The sequence below is a fragment of the Pseudophryne corroboree genome, chromosome 6 (genome assembly GCF_028390025.1).
Source record: "Pseudophryne corroboree isolate aPseCor3 chromosome 6, aPseCor3.hap2, whole genome shotgun sequence".
Lineage (NCBI taxonomy): Eukaryota > Metazoa > Chordata > Amphibia > Anura > Myobatrachidae > Pseudophryne > Pseudophryne corroboree.
This window is the reverse complement of record NC_086449.1, coordinates 89877372-89890721: the sequence shown is the minus strand read 5'-3', so window position 1 is coordinate 89890721 and position 13350 is coordinate 89877372. Positions and strand designations below refer to the sequence as shown.

Genomic DNA, 13350 nt, shown 5'->3' with positions numbered 1-13350 from the left:
GGCGTATTTTGAGTCGGTATAGATGGTAACAGGTTTATCCCGGTACAGAGTACATGCCCTGGTTAGGGCTATGAGCTCAGCAGCCTGGGCAGATTGGTAAGGTATGGGCTTTGTTTCAAGAATGTCATTGGGCAGGCGCACAACAGCATAACCTGCTTGGTATGTGGAGTCATTTGGTCTAGTACAAGAGCCGTCAACAAAGATGTGGTCAGAATCAGGTACCGGTATGGGGGACATGTCCAATCTGGGAGATGTCTCAGTCTCAATAGTCATGCAGCAGTCATGGTCATCGGGTAAGTCGTCTTGGGGACCTTTGAGACCAAGAAGAGCATTTAGTATAGGGGCAGGGCCTGAAGTTGCATTGGCATACTTAATAGTAAGGGATGGGTTTCCCAACAATTGTACTTCATAGCCACTGAGGCGTTGGGCAGACATATGTTGCGTGTGGAGGCCTTTAAGTAGGGTAACTACATTATGTGTGGTATGTAGTACAGTAAGGTGACCTAGGGTGAGAGTCATGGCCATCTCAGCCACCATTGCGCAGGCTGCCAGGGCTCGAAGACAAGCAGGCATTCCCTGGACTGACACGGGCATTATTTTAGAAAAAAATGCCACGGGGCGCAGCTTACCTCCATGTTCTTGAGTTAGTACCCCCGCCATGGTTTTACAGTTGTCCCTTGCAAAGAGATGAAAAGGTAATACATAGTTGGGGAGGCCAAGTGCCGGACTTTTAATTAACAAACATTTCAAATTCTCATATGCATCCAACATTTCTTGTGACCATTGTATGTCTCTGGGTTTGTCAGCTAGTGTGGTTTGCCTCAGAATATTGTCATAATAGGAACAATCAGATATCCACTGTCTGCAGTAGTTTATCATACCCAGAAAGGACAGCATTTCCTTCTGAGTGGCTGGGCGGACCAGACCCAGTACAGACTGAATGCGTTGTGGACTGACCTTCCTCTCCAACTCTGTGAGGACAAAACCCAGATAATCAACTTGCTTTTTACACCATTGCATTTTAGTTTTTGACACTTTGTGTCCACATTTACAGAGCCATAGTAACAGTGATAAACCATCCTCTCGGCAGGCCTCCTCCGTTTGACTACAGAGAAGCAGGTCATCTGCATACTGTAGCAGGACAGAACCTTGGGGGGGGTGCCATGATTTTAAAGTGGCTTGGAGGACAATGGTGTAAACAACAAGAGCGTCTATGAACCCCTGGGGTAACCTACACCAAGTTAGTTGCTGGCCCCCAAAAGAAAATGCGAACAGCGGTTGTGTCTGTGGGTCAACAGGTATGCTAAAAAAGGCATTTTTTAAGTCAATGACGGTGAAGTACACAGCGTCCGCAGGGATGGCTGAGAGGAGGGAGTTAGTGTCTGGAACTATGGGAGCAATGGGGACAATTAGCTGGTTAATTGCCCTCATATCTTGTACAAATCTGGTTGATCCATCTGATTTAACAACAGGGTTGACAGGTGTACAGTAAGGAGAGACTACAGGTCTAAGTATGCCTTGCTGCAGGAATTGTTCTACCATGGGCTTAAGGCCATCCATTTTCTCTTTGGACAATGGGTACTGTTTCTGGTAAACGGGGTGTACATCAGATTTCAGTGTGGCCTTGTATGGGGTACAAGATATCAGGCCTGTGTCGAGGGGCCCTTCTGCCCATACGTGGGGGTCTATAGTGTCTAGTTCAGAGGTTTCAGTAATCACGGGGAAGTGTGGTGAGATTATGTCCATGCCTTTACCAGAAGGGGTGATGGTTATCTGTAGTTCAGTAAGGAGGTCTCTTCCCAACAAGTTAACTGGGCAGTCAGGTATGACAGTGAATGAGTGAGTCCCTATATAATGCCCACGTGGTGTGTCAATAGGGAGGGGTACAGTGGAGTAAGCTTTTGTGGGTATCCCATTGATTCCCATTGAAGGAGCGGACTTTCTCAAGGGTCCATGATACTGGTCCCTACACAGGACACTGGTGGTGGCTCCACTGTCAATCAGGAATGGAACACTTGTTCCATTTATGCCTAGATTGACCATTGGGGGCTCCTTCCAGTGACCAGTGAGCTGCATGAAAGTCGGGACACTCTCCTCCGGGCCCCGTCAGCGGGGTTGTCCCTGCCAGTCAATTTGGAACCTTGGGGCGTCTCTGGGAGTATTGTTAGTGGGGACAGGTTCAGTCAATGGTTGTTTAGTTTTATTAAAGGGGTAAGGACAGTCCCTAGCCCAATGTCCATCTTTTCCACAATTAAAGCAGGATGTATGTCGTCTGCTCGGAGGTGCAGGGGGCCCCCTATTCTGTGGGATGTCCCGCTGGGGGTGAGGGTTCCTGTACTGCCTCCGGGGGTTCTGAAAACTGTGGGTTGGTACATTTTGAGTAATCTTTTTGATGTCAAAACAGCCTGCTGCTTCCTTTTCATATAAATGTTTACCAAATACCTCAATGTTGTCTGAGGTCCAACTAGAAACACTTTGTTTTACAGTTAATGTCACTGTTGGCAACAAGTTGTTTATAAATGTAGAAATTAGTAAGTTGTCGGTATTAACTAGGGTGAGACCTGCCTCCTCTGACCAACACTTTTTAAATCTCTTCCAGAATTCAGTCACATTCTCACTAGGTTTCTGTTTGCAAGCTACTGCTACTGGGAGGGACGAGCGGGTTTTAAACACTGTGTCCATATGTTCACTCAGTTCATCCCACATTTTCTCTATGCCGTCCTGTGTATTGAGGGGGTAAATAGTGGCAGTTTGATTAGCCGGTGCTATAGGGGTACTGATTGTGGGCACTTTACTCCAATCCCACCCGTTGTAATGATCTATGACTCCGTCTATGATAAGCCTCATGTCTTCCTGTGTGAAACTGCGGCCTTTACAAGCCTTTTTTAAATAGGCGATGCAGCCCTTGGGTGCTACCGTAGGTTTGGGACAGTTCTTAATAATTCTGTCTTTTTCTTTTGCATGGAGTTGGGACTGAGTGTTGGATCTGTTCTTAGTTCTGACTTTTCTTGGTCTATCCTGCCAATGAGGGGCTATGGTAAGCCACTGCTCTCCCCTCGCCCGCATATATGTCATATCCCATTGAGGATCGTGGTCATACCACGGCCAAGCTTTCTTGTCCTCAAGGCATAAGCCCTTCACCATATCCATATAAAATGGCAAGTTTGACCCGTCTCTGGGAAAGGGATCGGGACTTTTCATGGCTTCCGTCCAGCCAGCTAGGTTGTCTAGCCAGGGGTTAACAAGGTAGTAGTTTGTAGGGGAGATACGAGCAACATATTCCTTGCAGGTCTCTCCCGGGAGGGGAGGGGGGTATTCAGTTTCTTTACTCTGGTCTGATCCCATATTACCAACAAGTAACTAACGTGTTTAAAGTGAAGTTGCAACAATCTTATCATAAAAACATAGACTGTTCCGAGCACAATGTCATATAATGCGCATACACTTACCACCCGCGCAATATATATATTTCTAAAAGAATTCACAAATAACAGGGAAAGGGAACAATAGTCTATGTATGCATTCAGCTGATCTGATCATAGATCATTGGTAACATGTGGGAGTGCATATTCCCTACAAAAACTACCGGGGACAGAAAACAACAACAGTACAACAATATGTGACACCAAATGTACGTACACTTACCACCCGTACAATTAATGTCCCTATAACTGTACACAATAATATTTGTCACAAATCAACTTCTAAATGTACTTAAAATCACTGTAAACAACAATGTCCTCTGACACTCAGCGTCCGTGCACTTACCACCCGTTCACTGAGTGTCCTTAATAGAAAAATTACAATATGAGTACTTATAAGACAGACATACAAATATTTAGGTGATCAAATCGAGGAGGCGTTGTTACGTGGACCCCTGGTCCTTCTATGGTATCCCTGATACCTGTTTATGGCGCCTTAAAAAAATCCTTTACATAAAACTACGTAACATTAAGTCCCGGACTTAAATATTACCTTGTCACGTGTTCCCGGAACACGGAGTGAGTTCAGATCCAGTAGATGGTCGCAATCCCTTAGCGGACAAGACAGACAACAAAATTCTCTATCTTACTGATCAGGGGACGATCGGCTGGATCCCGGCATCGAGCTCCCAAATTGTAAGGATAATATCTCTGAACCACCTCGATGTGATGACCTCTTAGGTACCCGTGAGAGCAGCTCTTAACACAAAGAATAAACACGCAGCTGTTGGTTAAGAATCACTCTGTTTATTATAGGAATTACGGCTTACTATGTAGATAAGACACATGGGTGTATACAATACGTGCAAGAACATAATTGGTTAAGGAAGTTAACTTACGACACTACATGCAGGATATCATACAGCGGAAACATGAAATGCACGAGGGCACCACGAGCTCTATGTCCTTATAAGGACTTCCGTACACGGACAGGGGTACGTGTCGAAACTAAGGCACAGTTAGTACATAGTTTCAGTGTGTGGCGTGGGAGTAGCTTCATATGGTTATAAATTTTATATGGGAACCTTGAGACGTCTTTGTCTCTGTAGCAATAACAGTGAGTAAAGAACATGGACCCTTTAACCCTTCAGTAACCAATCAGCTACTACTTATAACTTTAAAGAATGCACTTGATAAATGTTACCTCAATGCTGATTGTAGTACATCCCGCCCCATGTTATGGGCTCCTTCAAGGAGAGCTCAGCACAGAGCCGTCTTAACAACAGTGTAGGCCCCTGGGCACAGCTATGCACTGGGTCCCCTACCCACCCACCAGCAGTAGGGGTGGGGGGTGCTATCAGCGGCATCTTTGATGTTCCGCGGGGGGTATGGGGGTTCTATCTTTCGCTCAGCATGTAGGACCTGGAGAAATCATTTCTGCTAATTACTACTTTACTGCACAAATGGGGCGGGAAGGAGAACACTAAACTGTAGAAGGGGACAGTGTGCTGAATGAAGGGGCCCTGGAACATAACTTCGACGGTGGTATGGGGTGTTTAATACACAGGGGAGGGGTGGATAGTGGAGTGGGCTTAATATTCATAATTTTCCGGGGGTCAGGGCAGCTTGCTTTACTGCAGATATCTCCAGTTCCTAGAAATAGTTTTCTTAGCTTTAATGGGATGAAAAAAACTAGACTCCCACCTTTCAGGAGATACTGGGGACTTGGGGATCAGACTTCAGGAGCCAGAGCAATCCACCAACAAATATATAAAACAGCATATTAGGCGTTTGGAGCTGGAGCAGGGACCAGCAGCTTGAAGGCTGATATCTCTGGTTCTGGGCATAGTAGAGACAAGCTGCCAGTGTCCACTGAAAGGGGAGAGTCCCAGCTTTTGGAGTGTACCCTCAGAAAAACTCTAAGTCAGCCAGAACCCGAGATATCTGGCTGGGAAGAACAATTAACAGGCTTGGATGGGGACCACTGCTTTGAAGTCGGATATCTCCGGTTCCCCTGGGTCGATTTTCAAAAATCTGGTACCCCTGGAAAGAGGGGACCCTCAGCTATCAGCCTAGGGCCCTTTTACTCCTGGGGCCCTTGGGCAAGAGCCCATTGAGCCCATACGAAAAGACGGCCCTGGCTCAGCACATGCTCCTTTCACCCCTCTGCAGTGTCTTATGGGACTTTCCCCCAGTAATGCAGTGCCTGGGTCCTCTGCAATCTGCAGGCAGCACTATGTTTCAGGTGATACTCTCATATAAATAGTGCTGGTGCAGGTGCTTGCAGAGACCCTGGCACTTTGTCAGAGACTTTCTTATCTCCTGAGAATATATCAAGATGACAGAAAGTGGGAAAGGGAGCATTGCTGGGGGGTGCACTGGACACGGGCGCCAAGGGTGTTACTACACCTCTGCACAGATAAGATTCTTTAGAAGTTTTACAGAATTGCAGAATCTGAAATATTTATGTAGCAATATAAGCAGTGTCTGCCAGAGTATGAATGTAACCTCATGTACAGGAGCAGTTTTAGGCATGGGCAAGCTGTGCCTGTGCCCGGCGCGCTGCGGCCTGCAGGCGCGGCTGCAGTCACCCCACAGGCACCCGGCCCAACTGCACCCCGGCTGCAGCAGGCGCCTTGGGCTGTGTGTGCACCCGCTGCAGCCGGCACCAATCAGATGCTAGAGGTCTTAATTGACCTCTAGTGTCTGTGCGGAGCTATAGGAGAGACGTCATGACGTCTCTCCCATAGATCCGAGGAGCGGGCGGCCAGACGGAGCAGCAGAGGTTGCAGCGGTCGGAAAGCAGGAGCTGGGATGGTGAGTATTGTGTTTTTTTTGTGTCTGTGAAAGTGGCGCTAATAGGTGGCAAATCTACTGGGGGTAAATCTACAGGGGGCACAATTAGTGGGAAGTCACGGCCCTATTTTACCTATTGGGGGGGGTGCCAAAGGGAACTTTCACTCTGGGCGCCACAAGGTCTAGATCCGTCCCTGGTCATGTACATCTCACACTTGCACAGTGTGGATCCCATTCAGAGTTAGACACAATCGTAAGTTGCAGATTTTTTTCAGCCGCAACGTGCTCAGTTCTTTAGTGCATGTATGTGACTTTTTCGTGATGAGCCTCATATTTTCCAGGCAACTTACACTTGAGACTGCCTACAAAAATGGGGAGCCGTTAAATTGGTATGTAGACACGCCTAAAGGGCGTTTTGTGGACATGTTGAGGCTGTGGGTAGGGTTAGAAAATAGAGATACATTTTGGGTCATTTGACATGTCAACCCCTGTCCATGTCGACATTCTGAATATTAACATCCCGAATGCCGACTGTGTATTACACCCATAGAACAGGTTTACGGTTCTATACATTGTTCAATGGGGAAGAGTGAGACTGTCATAAATAAAGTGGGAGACGTTTGATAATACTGTAAATGAGGTGGTTTGTTCTGCAGACTCCCAGGGGTAAATTTACTAAAGTGCAGGTTTATAAAAGTAGAGATGTTGCCCATAGCAATCCATCAAATTCTAGCTATTATCTTCTGGAAGGTGCTAGATAAATAAGTAGAATCTGCACTTTAGTAAATATACCCCCAAAGACATCATGTAGTCATAGCCAGATTAAGGTGTGTGTGTATGTGTGTGTGTGTGTGTGTGTGTGTGTGTGTGTGTGTGTGTGGGAGGGGGGGAGATGCAGGGCATACTGTACCCCGGGCCCCCCTCTGTCAGAGGTCCCCTGGCCAGAGCACACTGACATCACTAGCTTTCCCTCTTAAGCAGCAGCAGAACCAGCACCAGAATGCAAGCAGGAAAGTATGCACTGAAGGCAGAGGCTCAGGAGTATCATGTTTCATACCAACAGAACTTTCCGTCTAGAGAAGAGATAGTAGGACGGAGAGAGCTGTAAGTGACACAGGAATCCCAGCTACTCCTCCTCCCTACTTGGATGTCCGAGTCTTGTGTAAACTGTTATGCAACTAAACCATGTGGGTCTAGTGATAGAGACTCACAGAGAGTTATCCTGAGTCCTGTCCCAGTGTGTAAGTAGTACAGAGGCTGCTGCTATTCTTGCATGTGACAAGATAAATTATTTAATTTTTCTACGTGTATTTTAAGGTAAAGTTGTCTTTGTTACACTACAAGAAAATGTTATAAAATAGTTGTCTTTCAATTAGGTGGAGCTATAAACAGTGATCAACCATTATTAAACTATTAGTTTAAAACTAATATACACCATTGGTTTAAATTTAATATACACAATCCATACCTCCCACCATGACCCATGATTGCAATCACCTGTGTTGAAATACCTTTCTTATCAATTAAATCGTTCAACACAGGTGACGCCAATCATATATTAAGTGGGAAGTCCAGGCAGAGAGCACTTTTTCCCTCCTGGAATGGGTCATTTTGTGAGGTATGCACAATCTATTATACACCCCCCCCCCCACCTTGCACCGGGGACCCCCTGTCTTAAGTGCCCCAGGCACCGCCAAGGCTTAATCCGGCCCTGCCTGTAGTAATAAACTATCTGATTGTACAGACATGCATGGGCTATAATCAGAACTGTTTTATTTATTTTTGTATGCGTTTTTCCACATCAAATTGTGACAAGATCACAGGAATAGTGGTGAAAGACAGATATATTTGCCCCAGGTTTCTTACCTATGTGTTTTAAAACCCCAGGTATATTGTATTGGCTCGGCTGAGAGCTTTTGGCTTTTTATTAAAAGCCAGAAAGGGATCCTGGGGTAGGATGTGAGAAGAGAGGACGGGTTCTCAATTCATTAAGGCCCAGTTCAGCTCTTAAGCTGGCCATACATTAGAATGACTCGTAAACGAGCAATGTCGCTAACACTTTCTGTTGAATTCCCCGGCAGCTCCCCGGCAGTCCCAGACTCATGATATAGGTGGTCATTCCGAGTTGATCGCTAGCTGCATTCGTTCGCTGTGCAGTGATGAGGCAAAAAAAATGGCACTTCTGCGCATGCGTATGCGGTGCAATGCGCACGCGCTAAGTAATATTGCAATGAACGGTGTCGTTTCACACAAGGTATAGCAAAGCTTTTCAATCGCACTGTTGGCCGCAGAGTGATTGACATGAAGTGGGCGTTTCTGGGTGTCAACTGTCCGTTTTCAGGGAGTGTTTGGAAAAATGCAGGCGTGGCAGGAAAAACGCAGGCGTGGCTGGGCAAACGCAGGGCGTGTTTGTGACATCAAAACAGGAACTGAACAGTCTGAAGTCATCGCAAGCGCTGAGTAGGTATTGAGCTACTCTAAAACTGCACAAAAGAAATATGCCGCAGCTCTGCGATCCTTTCATTCGCACTTCTGCTAAGCTAAAATACACTCCCAGTGGGTGGCGGCATAGCTTTTGCACGGCTGCTAAAAACTGCTAGCAAACGATCAACTCAGAATAACCACCAAAGTGCATACAGATGAGATAGAGCTTTAAGATCTTGCTAAAGATCTGAAGAGTAGCCACATCCACGAGCATACTGTTGTTGACGATAGCTTCAGATCTTACCTGCAGCAGGGAAGATCTGAAGATACGACAAACAACCCGCGGGACCATGCATTGGATCGTTATTGTTTGTGAAAACTGCACGATTTCAAACAATTTATCGTTCGATGCATAAAAATCGTGCAATCATCCCTAGAATCGTTCTATGTATGGCCTGCTTTACGTCCTTTTGGCCTCACAGAAGGCTAATTAGTGCTTTCAGCTGCATGAGAGTGTTATAAGGCTTTCAGCATGATCACTTAAGGGCCCTACTCACTGGCCGACCCGCCGCCGAGCTGCCCGACGGCGGATACGGCCGACGAGCGACCCGGCGGCGGGGGGGCAGTGACGGGGGGAGTGAAGTTTCTTCACTCCCCCCGTCACGCGGCTGCATTGAAGTGCAGGCAAATATGGACGAGATCGTCCATATTGGCCTGCATGCACAGCCGACGGGAGACCAGCGATGAACGAGCGCGGGGACGCGCATCGTTCATCGCTGGAGTCTCCACACTGAAAGATATGAACGAGCTCTCGTTCATTTATGAACGAGATCGTTCATATCTTTCAAAAAATCGGCCAGTGTGTAGGGCCTATAAGTCTCTCACACTGCTTGGGGAAAAGGAGAGACTATTGAGTCTTTGTGCGAGAAACCTGTTCTCTTCAGTGAGCTGTGCCTGGTAAACACTTCTTGCATTTTTTCTCTTTTTTTAGTGAGTTAAGTATATCCTATGTATAGTTAGCGCCGGACAGCAAGGTATTTAGGCGTCTATTTACTAAGCCTTGGTTGGAAATAATGTACCAGCCAACCAGCTCCTAACTGCCATGCTACAAGCTCAGCTGGGTATAAAAACTGACAGCTAGGAGCTGATTGGCTAGTACTTTATCTCTTTCCAAGGCTTAGTAAATATACCCCTTAGTTTGCTTTCCAGGACATGTCACCTAATCCCTTAACATCTATCTATCTATATATACCTGTTCTGTTTTGTTTTGCAGGAAGGTCCCAGGATCAGTGTGATGTGAAATTCCTGACTGAGGACTCTACAGTGTTTGTACCATTTGGAGGGCACGTTACGGTAAACTGCTCTTACACCTGTGACAAGCCTGCGGTTAAAACCAGATTATTAAAGAGCAATGAAACAAATGGGCCAAACTGGGTGTCCCATCTAGTCCTAGTGGATGACTGGGAGAAATCGGGAGCAGCCTGCATCCATACATACGATGATGGAGAAACAAAGTTATCCAATATTACAATCATGGCTTACGGTACGTTCTTCACAATGTGTATGTTTCTGAAGCAGCCCTTATTATTATTTATTTATTATCAGTTATTTGTATAGCGCACACATATTCCGCAGCACTTTACAGAGAATAATTGGCCATTCACATCAGTCCCTGCCCCAGTGGAGCTTACAATCTATTCCCTACCACATGTACACACAACACATTCACACTAGGGTTAATCTTGTTGGGATCCAATTAACCTACCAGTATATTTTTTGGATTTTGGGAGGAAACCCACGCAAGTACGGGGAGAATATACAAACTCCACACAGTTAGAGCCATGGTAGGAATCGAACCCATGACCTCAGTGCTGTGAGGCAGTAATGCTAACCATTACACCATCCGTACTGCCCTTTTGCATTAAACGAAGAAAAAAAAAATGCCACGAAGATGAATGGCTCATGTAATGCACCATGCTGGGCATACATTATGTTTTCATGCCCCAAACTGTGATCGGGAAGAAAATCCATCTCTTAACTTGTTAAATTTGTCAAATAACAAACCAGGTTGTCATAGAAAAGTTGTATAATACTTAATTTCATTATAGAGTGTGTGACCTCACTTGCTGTATATTATGTTGTTCCAGCTCTGCCCAGTCATGTGACAATAGACCTGCAGGGGGAGCTAGAGGAGGGCACAGCGCACAGTATCACCTGCACTGCTTATGATGTGGCTCCTGTCAGTGTACTTACTATATCGGTGACCAGAGGAGGGGATGAGATCTACAGCAAGGCCATCGATGGAGATCTCACAAAGGGTCCCACGACTGTCACAGAGATATATAACTTCACCGCTAGTCGTAGTGACAATCTGCAAGACTTCACCTGTCAGGCGACCCTACAACTCGGGACAGTCCCCAACACCACAGTGCAGTCACCCAGCATCACTGTGAGGACCTATGGTGAGCTGGATCATGATTCATTGTTATTGTTATTATCTAGTATTATCATCTTCTAGGTCTGGAGAGCTGAGTCAGTAAAAGCTAAGTGACAATTTTGTCTGTCAGTAAAAAAAAAACTTCTAGGAATCTGTAAATATATGTCATGATACTGACACTACTGTACCAACAGTAACTTTGTGCAAACTGGTATCGGAGTCTCATTTCCATATCCTGGGGGATATTTATCAAGTCTTGTAGAGCAATCAGACATTTCCTAAAGTGACCTATCCGCTGTGCTAGCTGAGGGCAACTTCTCCACTTTATCTCTCTCCAAAGTTTGATCATAGCTCCCAACTTCTTCATGGTAGAAATCGGGTCCCCGGCGTGCACCCAAAAAAGACAATGTGACCTCATATCAGGGGGCATGGCTATGTAGGGAATGCTGTGATCTTGAATCATGCACCCCTCCCCCCTTATTCGTTTTGATAACAATGGTTGGCAAGCCAGTCGCTCTGGGGGACCGGTATAATATACCGGCTGGTGGGATGCCAACTGTCAGTACCCCGACAGCGGCATCCCGTCTGCCAGAATACTGGCACCAAGTCCCCTTGCAGGCTCGATGCGCTTCGCACACTGCGGGTTGGTGACACGCTTTGCTCGCCACAGGTTCTATTCCCACTCGGTTGGTGGTGGGGACCCACCAACCAAGTGGGAATTAGGGGCGGGTGTCAGGATGCCGGCCGTCGGCAAAATGCCGGCTGTCGGGATTCCGGCATTGGTCTCCGGAACACTTGGATTCTGACCTCCATCATTTTGACTGCATCCCGCTCTGGGAGCTGCTAGACATGCCCCCAGTCCCTCTCTCTACAGAATATGTGCTATTTTCTAAAAAATACCATGTACAATTCCATTTACCTGTATTCATTTGTTTTCCCCTGCCAGCCTTGCCAGAAGATCCCAGTATAGATGTGAATAAGTGGATAAAATATGGAACCTCAGCTATAGCTGAGTGTCGGGTGCACAATGTATTCCCTCTACAGAATGTCACCTTACAGCTGTCTATCGGCGACAATCTCCTGGATCTGGAGACCATTATAGGAAGTGACTCTGCAACTGGTTCCGTCACACTGACCAACTCTACATATAATCCTAGATGGAACAAAGTCACTTGCATATCTCAGGTGTTTCATTTATCCAGGAACATCACTAAGGATGTCTATTTTTATGGTAAGACTTGGTTCAGTTATGTCATTTGTTCCTAGTGAACTGATAGACTGCATCTTCTGACTGTTCATCCAGACCACACAATGGCTGTCTGCACCTTAAAACATTTAGGGGCATAGTTACTAATTACCAGGTCCTAGACCCAATAATTATTGTTATGTACTAAGAATCACATATTCTGAGGCTGTACATATTAAGAGATTTTCTGATGAATTTGCATAGACTGCGCACTCCAACAATGGATGATATCAAAATTAAAAAATATCACAAGAAATATGGGTACATTATGGAGTATGCCTCCACACTGCACAATCTCTGAACCTTTTGGCCAATATTTTTGTGAAAGTTTAAACGATCTGATCATGGAAGCTGAGCATTTCTGGACATTTTATCAGTGTTTGGCCAATATGGTCATGACTATACCCTACAGGAAAAGGAAGCCAGTGTGGTTCACAAAAGAAGTATCAACGAGTCACTAGTGTGTAAGCAAAAAAGATGGCTTTTAGGAAATACACACAGACTCAAAATAATAATGACAGAGAGGTGTATCTTAACAGACAGAAGAATGCTAAGAAAGTGATCAGACGTGCAAAGGCAGAAGCTGAGGAGAAAATGGCCCAGTCAGTAGATAAAGGGGGCAAAACTTTTTTTAAGTATATAAATGAAAGGAGAAAATCAAATGGAGGAATAATAAAACTTAAGACAGAGAGTGAGAATTTGATGGAGGGAGACAAGGCAATAGCAGATCACCAAAATAATTATTTCTGCTCAGTGTTTACTACAGAAGGAGAAGGGAAGGGGCCACAGTTAAGTTGCAAGCACATTCATAAAAATAAGGTAGATGAAAGTTCATTTACAGAGGAGAAGGTCCTAACTGAACTTTCTAAACTAAAAGGGGATAAATCAATGGGGCCAGATGGGATACACCCAAGGATACTAAAAGAGCTAAAAGATGTGCTGGTGGCACCATTGACAGAATTATTTAACCAGTCACTAAATACAGGTGCTATTCCAGAGGACTGGAAAAGAGCGAATGTAGTTCC

General features: G+C 45.6%; 1 protein-coding gene across 2 annotated transcripts in view; it reads left to right on the top strand.

The window, feature by feature from the left end:
• Positions 1-13350, top strand: part of LOC134936444 (intercellular adhesion molecule 1-like) — a 56844-nt gene that overhangs the window by 29987 nt on the left and 13507 nt on the right. For both annotated transcript variants that reach the window (XM_063931476.1, XM_063931475.1), the window contains 3 exons: positions 9916-10185; positions 10790-11104; positions 12026-12310. In XM_063931476.1, coding sequence (XP_063787546.1) covers positions 9916-10185; positions 10790-11104; positions 12026-12310 — 870 coding nt within the window. The remainder of the gene's footprint in view (positions 1-9915; positions 10186-10789; positions 11105-12025; positions 12311-13350) is intronic.